Source organism: Ursus maritimus, unplaced genomic scaffold (assembly GCF_017311325.1).
Source record: "Ursus maritimus isolate PB19 unplaced genomic scaffold, ASM1731132v1 scaffold_50, whole genome shotgun sequence".
Taxonomy (NCBI): domain Eukaryota; kingdom Metazoa; phylum Chordata; class Mammalia; order Carnivora; family Ursidae; genus Ursus; species Ursus maritimus.
Genome location: NW_024426664.1, coordinates 154816 through 169022, shown reverse-complemented (window position 1 = coordinate 169022; position 14207 = coordinate 154816). Strand labels below are relative to the sequence as shown.

At 43.2% G+C, this 14207-nt stretch overlaps 1 non-coding gene and 2 gene segments (V, D, J or C); 2 read left to right on the top strand and 1 right to left on the bottom strand.

Annotated features, from left to right (window-relative positions):
- LOC103680425 lies at positions 1–737 on the top strand. The segment is given in 2 exon segments: positions 1–117; positions 239–737. Coding segments are annotated over 2 exon segments (381 nt in total).
- Positions 738–3066: 2329 nt separating this feature from the next.
- Positions 3067–3171, bottom strand: LOC121100926. The gene has a single exon (XR_005832688.1). It is a non-coding gene; the product is annotated as a U6 spliceosomal RNA (small nuclear RNA).
- Positions 3172–3427: 256 nt separating this feature from the next.
- LOC103680424 lies at positions 3428–4564 on the top strand. The segment is given in 2 exon segments: positions 3428–3606; positions 3771–4564. Coding segments are annotated over 2 exon segments (486 nt in total).
- Positions 4565–14207: the final 9643 nt, after the last annotated feature.

Here is a 14207-nt window from a genome sequence, read left to right as displayed (position 1 = left end):
GATCATTTCTCTGTCACTCCAAGGTTTCTTCATGGTATGAATGAAGAACATTATTTAGGTGACACTCGAAGATGAAATGTTCTGCAGGCTTCGTGACTGTGGCACTCTTAATGCTTGGTGAGTAAATGTCTTTTAAAATTTGGATTCTTCCTTCTTTTGTATCAGCAAAAGGTTTGACTATAATTTTATCCAAGAGCTTATGCCCAAGGTGACACAGGTCTCTTTTCTTTTTCCTCAGGACAAACCCATGGAGACTCAGTGACCCAGACAGAAGGCCAAGTGTCCCTCTCAGAAGAGGCTTCCCTGACTATAAACTGTACCTATACCACAACTTTGTATCCCACTCTTTTCTGGTATGTCCAGTATCCGGGAGAAGGTCTACAGCTCCTCCTGAGTGAGTCGAGGGACCAGGAGAAGGGAAGCAATAAAGGATTTGAAGCCACCTTGGACAGCAAATCCAAATCCTTCCACCTGGAGAAAGGCTCAGTGCAAGCGTCAGATTCCGCTGTGTACTACTGTGCCATGAGTGACACAGTGACGGGGACTGCAGGGGGAGCTGAGCGCAAACTCTGAGCAGAACAGGGGCCTGGATGCTGAGTGTCTCTGACTGAGCCACTCTGGTTCCAGCTCAGTCTGTGCTTGTCTGTCCTCCAGTGTCTGCTTGGCACAAAATCATAGAGACATCGAGAGTGTAGGAACCAGAAGTCACATCCCCACCCCAGTTGTTCCTTAGTGACACTGAGGACAGTTTGATGCCAGGAGTCCCTCAGCCAGGGCGTAAGTGATTTCAAGGTAAAACCACGTAACAATGAAGGGGTCTCTTGCTCCTCCTTGCAGTGAACGTCCAGCCCCACAAGTTGTTCAGGGCAGCCTGGTGGGTGTTGCTATGTCTGTGACACTTTTAGAGACACACGGTGTGTCTGAGAAGGTGGTGATGTCCAGTGTCTTCCTGACAGAGTGTGGTAGGAGAGGTGATGGGAGAGCTTCAGCCCCAAACCAGGTTTCAGTAGAGAAAGAGGGGAAGGGAAGAAAGGAGGAGGAACACATGTACCCGAGCAAGGAAAAGAGAGCCCAGGGCCCTCTGCCCTGCTTTCATTTCTAGTAAATCAGGTGACAGACACAGGCTGATATTCAACATGAAGGGGTGGGGCAGAAACAGATTTGAAGAAATAGGTCATATCCTGACCAGTTAAATAGGTCAGTTGGCTTTCTGACAGTAAGTACTCAAGTGAGATAATTCTCAGCGCCCAGAAAATACGGTGAGAGAAATGCTCTTGCACTGATGTTTCCCAACAATATAGATTGATACGTGACACTGGGAGGGAAATCCTATAGATTTCTCTACCTCCTGTTTTGCAGCCTCTCACAGAGAGCCACAAATCATGGGTTTGGGAGAATGTATGGGAGTCAGTGAAGTTGTATAAAGAATAATAAAAAAGCAATATCTGTGTTGCAGTGCAAGACTTTGTCATTATTGTTCAATCTTCCTTAATTATTATCTCCTTATCTGCAGATTTTATGAATGAGCTATGATCAGAATATTAATATATTCCCTATTATGTTAGTTATATATTCTTGGTTTAAAGTAATTTTTTATTTACTTGGTTTAAAATGTAATTTTTATTTTCCAACCTGTGTAAATATAAATGCATGTAAAAAATATACTTTAAACAATTGGAAGGATATATAATAAGAGTTTTCTCAGACATTTGAATAAACATGGTAGACCTGGGTCCCTGGCTGGCTCTGTGGGTCGAGCTGGGACTCTGCATCTCAAGGCTTTGAGTTCGAGCCCATAGCAGGGGGAGGGGCAGAAGGAGAGGGAGAAGCAGAGTCCCTGCTGAGCAGCGAGCAGGAGACAAGGCTCAATCCCAGGACCCTGAGATCCTGACCTGAGCTTAACTCAGAAGCTTAACTGACTGAGCCACCCAGGCGCCTCTCTAATACTCTTTAAAAAATTTAGGAAAGACATTCCAAAGGGCAGAAAACCATAGGCACAAACAGAAACATGAAAGAAGCTATCAGCAGACAGTGATGCCAACCAATTCCAGAAAATGAGCTGTATGTGGAGAGGGGCACATTTGCATGGAAGACTAGATGAGGGGAAACCCGGGGCTGGTGTGGAAGCCCCTCCATGTGTGCTGTGCCCTTGGAGAAGGGTCAGGGAAAAGAAGAACCACACATTTTTGGAGAATTGAGGGAGATGTCATTGCCCACACTGGTGCACGCCTGTGTGTGCACGGGTGTGCATGTGTGTGCATGTGTTGAGGGTACTGGGGGAGAGAAGGTATATAAGAAGACCGGGTGGTCCCCTCGAGTGCTCAGAACTGAGCGTACGAACCATGGAAGCTTACTAGGTTCAACTGATGTAATCGGAAAAATATAAATTCAAAAGATTGATAACCTAATGGCCAAACTCTGCTGTCTATTCTGGCCTTTTTTTTTTTTTTTATGATATGTTAATCACCATACAGTACGCTATTCTTGCCTTTTTTTTTTTTTTTTAAAGATTTTAATTATTTATTCGACAGTGATAGAGACAGCCAGCGAGAGAGGGAACACAGGCAGGGGGAGTGGGAGAGGAAGAAGCAGGCTCACAGCGGAGGAGCCTGATGTGGGGCTCGATCCCATAATGCTGGGATCACGTCCTGAGCCGAAGGCAGACGCCTAACCGCTCTGCCACCCAGGCGCCCCTATTCTGGCCTTTCTGAGCAGAGCTGAGCTGTGGCGATGAAACAGTGAGGAGAAGGAGACTTCGGTGACAGGATGTATGGTCTGAGGGCTGCAACCCGAACTCTTCGGCAAAGAGTGATTCGATTTTTCTGTCTTTGGGTCCAACATAGGCATCTGAGCAGACATGGGTCGTGAGAAGGAACACTGGTGTAACAATATGCTACATTGAAAGAGCGACGGTGATTAGTCTAAACACTTTACTTTCTTATCATAAAGTGATTTATCTCTACCTTGGGTGAAATCACATGGTGTGAACATACATGACTCTTACATTCTTTTTTCATAATTCTTAAATCTTATGTGGTTTCCATAATTCATTACATGTAGTATTTAAAAGTTATAGAGTGCTTCGTGACTTTGCATGTCATTCTTGCACCCGGGCCATGCTAATTTTCTCTGTATCATTCTAATTTTAGTATATGTGCTCCCAAAGGGAGCCCCACCTGTCGTATTTTCGGTAAGTGCCACGCACCCACTTTATCACACATGTAATGAATGAACATCACAGGTAAACCATCAATCCTCAAATCATCATTTCAATATAAATTTTGCTCATGCTTATTTTCAGATGTAAGGTTTTCAATTAAAGTTGCTTAATGGAAAAGAATTTTCGGTAGCGAGACTTTCAGCTGGAACATAATTACGACAGGACCCACACACTTGCTCCACCAGGAAACCCCTGCTTCCTGTTCTGGGGCCACAGCAGCACATATTCAGCAATCCTTCCCTCACCCTGTCAGGCTCCCCTCACTGTGCCAAGCCCCGAAATTGAAGAAGAAGAAGGAGAAGAAGAAGACATTTCCATCTAGTGGGAGAACTCAAACATGTTGCTCTCCAGGCTTCTGAGGGTGCTCGTGGCTTCCGTGTGGCTAGGTAAGATGGTCCCTGTGGGAATATGCCTCCTCTATGACCTAAAAGCTTGAGAGATAGGATCTTGCGGATACCTTGGGAAGGAGGGACGACAGTGTGTAAAATAGAAAGTTCTTTGTGCACATCACATATTCCTGAAGTCTCTGATTCTATGCTTTTTCCTTCAGGATCCAGTATTGCCCAGAAGGTAACTCAAGCCCAACCGACGATGTTAGTGCAGGAGAAGGGGGCTGTCACTCTGGAATGCACATTTAGTACAAGTGACCCAAGTTACAGCCTACTGTGGTACAAGCAGCCCAGCAGTGGGGAGATGATTTTTCTGATTCGTCAGGATTCTTACAGCCAGCAAAATGCCACTGATGGTCGCTACTCACTGAATTTCCAGAAGACAAGAAAATCCATCCAACTTGTCATCTCAGCTTCAGAGCTGGAGGACTCCGCAGTGTATTTCTGTGCACTGAGGGAGGCCACAGTGAGCGGCTTGATGGAGGGAGGTGTACCCAAACCCAGGGCTCTTCCTGATGCCCCTCCCTGCTGTCGGGCCCAAGGGGGGCATTGCCATCCCAGACAGGAAGTGGCTAGGGCTGTGGCAGCACACGTGTAGGCTTGGAGGGAAACCTCACTCTAGGAAAATACCTCTCTGGATAAGAGTTATCATGCATCAAACACTTCCTCATCCCTGAACATTTATGTTGTAATTGTTTACTGAAGACTAGAATCATCACGAAAAAGAATTTGCCCTTTTGTAATTAGATTCAGCTACAATGATTGGCTAAGGAAATTTAGAAACCCTTGACTCAAAACTCAGTAACAATGTGTGGGAATTGCAGGATTTTTCAGATCAATTTGTTCAGTACATATTTATGTGTATATTATGTTACAGGCATTGTTTGAGTAAGAAAGGCCATGAATGTCTCTGTGATTTTCCTTTTCTTGTTTTATATCATGTTGTTTTATACCATTTAATGACTTAGTTTAATTCGGTTTGTTTGCTGTGAGCCATCATATTCACATTCAGTTTCTCAGTGCCTGCTCTGTGACGTAGTTCGTACCGGTGTTCATTCCATCTTACTAACGCCTCCAGTGCAGATTTGCTCAGTCTGCATCCTGGACGTTTCCCTGCTTCTCACCAGTCTTATTTCCAAATGCTCATAACTAGGGGCTCTTAGGGGGACACTGTGGAGGTGCAGAGGGTGAGTTTTCCTCTTTGTTCCTGCCCTTGACTTCAACACTCCTTCAAAAGCACTTTTACCTGGTGTTTCCCAAAGAGGCAGATGTAGTGAAGAGAAGGGCCGTATGCACCCCAATGTTCATAGCAGCATTGTCCACAATAGCTAAATCGTGGAAGGAGCCGAGGTGCCCTTCAACAGATGACTGGATTAAGAGGATGTGGTCCATATACACAATGGAATATTACTCAGCCATCAGAAAGAACGATTTCTCAACATTTGCTGCAACATGGACAGCACTGGAGGAGATAATGCTAAGTGAAATAAGTCAAGCAGAGAAAGACAGTTATCATATGATTTCTCTCATCTATGGAACATAAGAACTAGGGAGATCGGTAGGAGAAGAAAGGGATAAAGAAAGGGGGGGTAATCAGAAGGGGGAATGAAGCATGAGAGACTATGGACTCTGAGAAACAAACTGAGGGCTTCAGAGGGGAGGGGGGTGGGGGAATGGTATAGACTGGTGATGGGTAGTAAGGAGGGCACGTATTGCATGGTGCACTGAGCGTTAGATGCAACTAATGATCATGGAACTTTACATCAAAAACCAGGGATGTACTGTATGGTGACTAACATAATATAATAAAAATATTATTATGAAAAGAAAAAAAAAGCACTTTTGCCAACATGTGGCTCAGTTTGCCCACTTCTGGGCGCTGCCTGTTTGATCAATGCTCCACACTCCAAAATCCTCATTCTCTCCATTTTCCTACTTCCATCTCCAACCCCATTTCTCCAGTGTCTTAAAATTCAATGGTAACGGAAGGTTGATAATTGGTCTTGCATTGTAACACTCTCTTATATTTGCTAGAGAGGCAGATGTGTAAAATAGAAATCTTTAGAATCTCTTCAAACATTTTTAATTATAAACTTGTACCATTTTAACATATATTTTTACCATTTAAAAAATTTTTGAGTGTACAGTTCGGTGGTATTAAATACATTTATATTGTTGTTCAACCAGCAACACCATCCATTTCCAGAATTCTTTTCATCTTGAAAAACTAGGGGTGCCTGGGTGGCTCAGTTGTTAAGTGTCTGCCTTCGGCTCAGGGCGTGATCCCGGCGTTCTGGGATCGAGCCCCACATCAGGCTTCTCTGCTGGGAGCCTGCTTCTTCCTCTCCCACTCCCCCTGCTGTGCTCCCTCTCTCACTGGCTGTCTCTCTCTCTCTCTGTCATATAAATAAATAAAAATCTTAAAAAAAAAGAAGAAAGAAAAACTAAATACTTGTACTCATTAATCAATCATTCTCCATCGCTCCATCCCTCCCGTCCTTGAGAACTACCGTTCTGCTTTCTCTTTCCATAAGTTTGATGACTTTAGATACCTCATAGAAGTGGAATTCTGCAATATTGGTCATTTTGTGACATTTCACTTGACATAATGTCCTCAGGGTTCATCCATGTTGCAGCATGTGACAGAGTTTATTTCCTTTGTAAGGTTGAGTAATATTACAGTGTATGTACCTACCGCATCTTGTTTATCTGTATGTATCTGTGGATGGACTTTTGGGTTGCTTCTACCTTTTGGTGGAAATAAGAATCCATAAATATCTCAATATTGCGGGTATATAGCCAAATTCTTTCCATTTTTTAGTAGAATCCTGAAGTTGAATGTGGTTATTCTTAGAAAACATATTGGAAGCCCTAACGTGTGACTGTGGAAGCAGCTAAAATGTCAGCAGTGTTACTGTTCTCAGGCTATTAAATGCAATGGTCCAGTAGGATCAGGACCCCATGATGCCCAGGGGCAGGACATAAGCTAAAAGCTCATGTAATCCTCAGTCCCCCCTTTCTGCACCTGGCGACTGCTCGCCCAGACATCCCACCCCTCCCTTATCCCATGACTGACTCACTGCGTGCCTACATGTAGGGAAGAGTGCAAGCCTGCTTCAAGATACTTGCCATCCCCTTCTACTCCTTTCCTATGCTTGGAGGCATCTGTCCCTGCTTTTCTGATAAAAAAAACAAAATAAGAGCTATCTGCAGGATTCAGCTGCTGCGGCTCTCCCTTGCAGAGGCAGCCCTGCACAGCCGCTCAGACTGGTGTCTGAGAACTTTGTTTCAGTGCGCGACAACAGTTGAGTTTCTGGATCATAAGGCCATTCTATTTCCAAATGTTTTGGAAACGTTTATAGTAGTTAATTGGAGCAACTATGCTCTGGACTGCATTATCACAAGCAGGTTTCAAGGAACAGAGAAAGAGAGTGACCACTAGTCATGGATGGGGCTCCAACATATCAGTGCATCACGAAACCCTGGAAGAGTTTGTCACTCTTGCTACCGTGCATTTTTTAAATCAGGTGTCTACTAACGGGTCTAAACGGAATGGTGAAGCCCCTATCCAGTGGTCAGCTCCTGAGTATCAGGTTGGGTATCCATTATGCTACGTTTTCTTTCCTCTTTTGGTAAAAGAGACAAACTTGCAATTATTTAATTCTTCTTCATCAGTTCCATTTGCATAAATAAAGAACCTGCTAAAGGGCGTCTTAAAATATTTCAAGGGCTTGGGGAAAAGTCATTAGCGACCATCTGGTCTCTCTCTCAATCCTTCTCTGACAATAGTCTATATTGATCAAAACAGGGAACAGGCTTTTGCTATCATCCAGTTCTGTTTTCTAAACTATTAGCTCTGCCATGAACTTTCTTGATACTTTTGAGCTTTGCTTCATTATTTTTAAAATGGGAGAGTGATATCTTCTTCAGTATTTTTTGTGACAATGTATCAATAATATATCCAAAGAGTTTGACGAGGTTAGAACTAATGAGCAATTTAGGTGGGTAATCTTAACAGGTACAGAAAAATATTGGACAAATTCAGATTCATTCCTGAGAGGAAGTCCCAGCAAATTAGATAGAATTAAAGGGAATCCTCACCTTTAAAAAGGGCTCAACAAAAAGCCTGCATCAAATGTCATACTTGATGGTGAAAGCTTAAATGCTTTCTCCTTAGTTTTGGATGTAAGAGAAGAATTTTCATTCTCACTTGTATATAATATTGAAGCAGAGTTTCCAGCCAATGCAATAAGACACGTGGAAGAGACAAAAGCCATACAGTTTGGAAAGGGTGAAGTGAACTTATATTTATCAATAGCAACATCACTGAGCAGAAAATGCAAGGGATTCTACAAAGCATCTACCAGAACAAATTGGTTTAGCAAAGTCAATTGTACACCTGCCATTCTCCCAGATATGGACCCAAGAGAAATGAAAGCTTATGTCTAGAGAATATCTTAAACACAACTGTTCACAGCAGTTTTATTTGTAACAGCGCCATGGGACTAATTGATAAGGTCATCAATTGGTGAATAGACAAATTGTTTTATAAGCACGTGACGGGATAGTACACAGCAACAGAAGAACCTGCCTTGATAATTATAACCCATGAAGAATTTAAAGATAAATATGTTGAGAAGAAGCCAGACAAGAATGCAATTTGTACAAAACTTATACAAAATGATGAAATATGTAGACTAATTCATGATTGGAGTGTTTCCTGGATATAGGGGCAGGAGAGGGTTGAGAGAGGGATTAAGAGACAAGAAGAAACATTTGGGGTGATGCATGTGTTCATTATCTTGATCGTGGTGATGGTTTTATAAATATATACATGTGTCAAATACTATAGAATTGTTTAATTTGGTGCAGTTTATTGTATGTAAATTATGCATTAAAAAGCCATTAAATATCCAAATTTACTATGCAGCATTTTCCCTCAACATTGTCCAAGGCTTCTTGTGTGACCTAAAAAAGCAAAATATTTCTCCTGTAGACTTTCATTGGCCGGAAACTATGTTTTTTCTTTAAGGTATAATGTCTTTTGCATCCATGTGCTATATACTGTTTATTTTCTTTCTTTTTTTTTAAAGATTATTTATTTATTTGTTTGTTTATTTATTTATTTAAGAGAGGGAGCTAGAGGGAGTGCAAGCATGGGTGGGGGGAGGGGCAGAGGGAGAGGAAGACAGGGAGGGCGAGAATCTGGAGCAGACTCCTGGTGAGCCTGGAGGCCCATGGGGGCTCCATCCCAACATCCAGAGATCATGACCCCCGTCAAAACCAAGAGCCTGAAGCTCAACTGACTGAGCCACCCAGGCACCGCCTGTTTATTTTCAACCAGCATCATCCAACCTCTTTGGGATTCTCCCTTTGTACCGGAATACAGGTTTGTAAGGGCTTGTCCCAAATTCCTTTCTAGCATAGTTTTGTGGCAGGTTCTGACAATGTGATTTGGAAGGCAGAGGGGAAGGGAAGAGATACATGAACCGAAAGTGTTTCCAGGCCTGAGTTTCGTACTTCACTCTGCATCTGGGAAACCGTTCCCATGTTGGCTCTGGACTCATGAAGCCCCTTGACCTGATTCTCTGGAGAGTGGCCTCCAGGAAACAGCCTGAGCTAAGCTTCCATTTATATGTCTGGAGATAACTGTTTACAGGGCTTTACAGGAGATGTGCCCCTCTCCAGAACGTTATCCTCATAATCCTGATTTCTTACCTTGTAGGGGAATCTTTCTTTTTTAAATCTTGGCAACAAAATGTGACAGAGCCATGGTAATGGAAAGCATCCTTGAGGCTAAAACCTGTTAAGAGTGCAGCATTAGTATTTGCTGCCTGATTCCCATACACTAGTCACCTTATGTTGGAGTCAACAAAACCGTGAGAACATAAGTAAGAATTTCAGATCATTCTATGCGGATCTGACAACTTCATGTATGATGTTTCTTCTGTCTAGAACTCTTATTTTTCACTTTTTAATGATTCTGAAATTTAGGAATAGTTGACTATTAAAAATTTGGCTATAAAATACTGTCGACGTTTCTTCTAAAAGGCTTTTATTAAAAAGATAGTATTCCTTATGATTAGTATTATTTTAGGACCCAGTAAATACTGTATTTCAAGTAAACACCATTTGTTCATTATTTCTGTTAAATAACAAAGATTTAGCGAGTACTTAAAAACTGACAGTCACAGTTTTAAATATTAAGGCACAATGCCAAAAACACAGATTCTCTCAGCAATGACCTGACTTCCTATTACTTTCTTTGTATTCAACCCCATCCCCTTTCCTGACAGTCAGTGGGTTACAGGCTGGTCCACATGGACACATGAGAATATGAAGCACGGTAGTAAGATGCTTTAGAAGATTGTTACCCTCCAGCTACAGAAACACCCTGGGATGCTATGTTAATGAACTTCCATATCCGGTAATGTCTTAAGAACAAATAGACCTGAGAGGACAGGACTGCTGTTGTTCAGACTTCCAGGGGCACCTGAAGACTGACATGTACCTCATGAAGTCAGGGATGAAACACATGGCTGTTTCCCAGAGTCCATAGTCTCTCCTGATTCATTTCCCCTTCTGTTTACCGCCCCCCCCATTCTTCCCTTGAGAGGGATGGAGGATTGGGTCAGCCCGGTGATGGATATTAAGGAGGGCACATACTGCGTGGAGCACTGGGTGTTATATGCAAATAATGAATCATGGAACACTGCATAAAAAACTAAGGATGTACTGTGCAGTGACTAACATAACATAATAAAAAATTATTATTGAAAAAAAAAGAAACACATGGCTGACTTGGGGAGGATTCTGGCCAACACGCACGCACTTCAGTCCACGTCCACGCAGCTTCCTACCACAATCACATTTCCTGTGTGAAATGTGGGCTTGCACTAATCATTTCTCTGTCCCCCCAACGTTTCTTCATGGTAAGAATGAAGAACACTATTTAGGTGACACTGCAGAGATGAAATGTTCTCCGGGCTTCGTGACTGTGGTACTCTTAATGCTTGGTAAGTAAAATGCCTCTGAAAAATTGGATTCTTTCTTCCATTGTGTCTGCAAAACTTTTGACTATAATTTTATTCAAGAGTTTTATGCCCAAAGTGACACGGGTCTCTTCTTTTTCCTCAGGACAGACCCATGGAAACTCAGTGACCCAGACGGAAGGCCAAGCGACCCTCTCAGAGGAGGCTTCCTTGACTATGAACTGTACTTACTCAACTGGGTATCCCACTCTTTTCTGGTATGTCCAGTATCCGGGAGAAGGTCCACAGCTCCTCCTGAAAGCCTCGAGGGACCAGGAGAAGGGCAGCAATAAAGGATTTGTAGCCACGTACAACAGAGATTCCAAATCCTTCCACCTGGAGAAAGGCTCAGTGCAAGCATCAGATTCCGCTGTGTACTACTGTGCCATGAGTGACACAGTGACGGGGACTGCAGGGGGAGCTGAGCGCAAACTCTGAGCAGAGCAGGGGCCTGGATGCTGAGCGTCTCTGACTGACCCACTCTGGTTCCAGCACAGTCTGTGGTTGTCTGTCCCTCAGTGTCTGCTTGGCACAAAATCATAGAGACGTCGAGAGTATAGGAACCAGAAGTCACATCCCCACCTCAGCTGTTCCTTAGTGACACCAGGTACAGTTTGATGCCAAGAGTCCCTCAGCCAGGGTGTAAGTGATTTCAAGGCAAAACCACGTAACAATGAAGGGGTATCTTGCTCATCCTTGTAGTGAACGTCCAGCCCCACAAGTTGTTCGGGGCAGCCTGGTGGGTGTGGCTGTGTCTGTGACACTTTTAGAAACACACGGTGTGTCTGAGAAGGTGGTGATGTCCAGTGTCTTCCTGACAGAGTGTGGTAGGAGAGGTGACGGGAGAGCTTCAGCCCCAAACCAGGTTTCAGTAGAGAAAGAGGGGAAGGGAAGAAAGGAGGAGGAACACATGTACCCGAGCAAGGAAAAGAGAGTCCGGGGACCTCTGCCCTGGCTTCTTTTCTAGTAAATCAGGTGACAGACACAGGCTGATATTCAACATGAAGGGGTGGGGGCAGAAACAGAATGGAGGAAGTGGTCATATTTATATCACCCACTATTATTCTTGGTAAGTACATGGATCATTAACCTTCTAACAAGTAGGCCTTGAATGAGGAGGTTTTTCAGTGCCAAGGAAAGCTGCCCCGTACGTGTTCCCCCTACACCTTCTGAAGCCCTATGAAATAGATGGTAAGAAAATTATAAAGGGCATAAACCCACAAAGAGAACAGACAGAAATGACGGTGGACCGTGATGTTAGAAACATTTTAGAGGGTGAGCTGCATGTATAGGGAGCAATGCAAACTTGCTCAGCAGACCAAGTAAAGAAGAAACCGAGGAGCACTTAGGAGAGAAGCGTGTCAGTGTGTGCTGTAGCCTCTGGAAGGGGTTGGGGAACAGAGGCACCAATTCCATTTTAATAATTATGGTAGGTGGTGTGTGTGTGTGTGTGTGTGTGTGTGTGTGTGTGTGAGTGTTTGGGGGACATTTAGAAGGTCAGAGGAGGACAGAAGAGAGAATATGTAAGTAATGGACACCCCATGTTCTTTACAGAGCCTATATAACTGGCAGGGATCGCTTTCAAATTCTGCAGAAGAATGGAAGGTAGTCATTATGGACTGAGGAACACACATCAAAAAGTCCGAAACCCAAGAGCACCTGGGTGGCTCAGTTGGTTAAGCATCTGCCTTCGGCTCAGGTCTTAGTCTCACCGTCCTGGGATGGAGCCAGGCATGGGGCTCCCTGCTCATGGGGAGCCTGCTTCTCCCTCTCCCTCTGCCCCTCCCCCTGCTTGTGCTCGTGCACTCAGGCGTGCCCTTTTTAAAATGTTTATTATTACCCTTTTGACTTTATGGGGTTTTTTTTGCCATCCAGAATTTTAAAAATAATATATAGTAAATTTAATGAATTTTTTTAATGGATTCTGAATCATGTGTCCTGCTTAACAATCCATATTTTCTTTAGTTTCTCCCAAAGTATTTTATCTTTAAAACTTTAATTTGGATGTGCGTGTGCGTGTAAGAAGTGAACTTGAGGTTCAAGGCTTTCTATTTTCTTTCATTTTGTTTCTTTTGAAGCCACTAATCAGGCTCGACATCCACTCTTGAATGACTAATTAATTTTTCTTCATTGATATTAAATATTCTCTTTGGGTTTTTTTTCCACTTTTAAAATCTTCCTTATTAAGGTTTTCAACCTAGCCACTGCATTTTCATCCACAATTTATACTTGGATATTTTGGTGCTTCATGCCAATAGCTTACTGGATATGCAAAGAATATGTATGTCCACTCAGCCTGGAGCCCATTCTAGAACTTAATACAGAGAAAACGATGTGAATGGAAGAAATGCCACTAGAGAAGGAGGGAGAGGTAAACCCAGCCCATGACTTGACAAGATGTATAGCGAGAGGTCATTTCAGGCCATGTGCACAATCTCTGTTTTACTGACTCTGTCAGTTGTTTTGGGTTGAGGGGACCCGAAGTAGCTGGCGTCATGCTCGCAAGTGATAAACCCAAGAACGGGAAGGGGCACCAGCTTTGGAGAATAAATGCAACTTTGTATCTCGCGTTCTTCTCTAAGAGGAGGAATTAAATAACCGAGACTTGGGGTTGGAGTTGAGAAGAGGCCCAGCTACTTGAAATGCCTTGAAATCTGCTGCCGCCTCAGTGTTTTGGATCCTGGCGTTGTTTCGCAGGGAATTTCCTGACTTTTCTGCCATGACTGCATAAGCTTCTGGATGAAGTTTATGGAAATTCATTGTAGTGACTATCATTGCCTCTCTTGAGGGTGCTGCTTGAGATGGACTCTATTTCAGGCATCGTGCCCTTATTTTAAGCAGAATGGGTATGGAGCGTTCTGTTGTTTGAGGTTCTCTCTTTCTCCCTCTCCCTCTATCCTCTCCTCTCTTCCCTCAGCCTTCTCCCTCCTGAGTTTGCTGGACCGATTCTGTGTTTCAGTTCTTCCCTGAAGTGAGTGTCTCTCAGGGATCATTTCTTGGGGCTGCAATATCTTCACCATCAATACTTTAAAAACCATTTTACTGTGAAATCCAGCAAATGTTCACAAAAGTACACAATGCAAGCAAACGATCTGCATTATTTAAGTGTATACAAATTAAAGACTGATTTTTTGAATATGAAATTTCTTCATTAATTTTTAAAAATACTCTCTGTATTAGTGAACGTTCTCCAGAGAGACAGAATCAATAAGATCAACAGGGTGTGTGTGTGTGTGTGTGTGTGTGCGTGCGTGTGCATGTGTGTGTAAAGAGAGACAGACACAGAGAGACAGAGATTTTAGGAATTGACTCATGTGATTGTGGAGACTGGCAAGTCCAAGTTCCATAGGGCAGGTGGGCAGACTGGAGACCCAGGGAAGAGCTGATGTTGCACCTTGTGTCCAGAGGCAGTCTGGAGACAGAATTCCTTCTACCTCCAGGACCTCCATATTTTCCTCTTAAGATCTTCAACTGATGGCATGAGCCCCACTCACGTTATGGGGAGTAATCTTCTTTACTCAGTCTATTGACAAAACAAAACAAAACAAAACAAAACAAAACAAAACA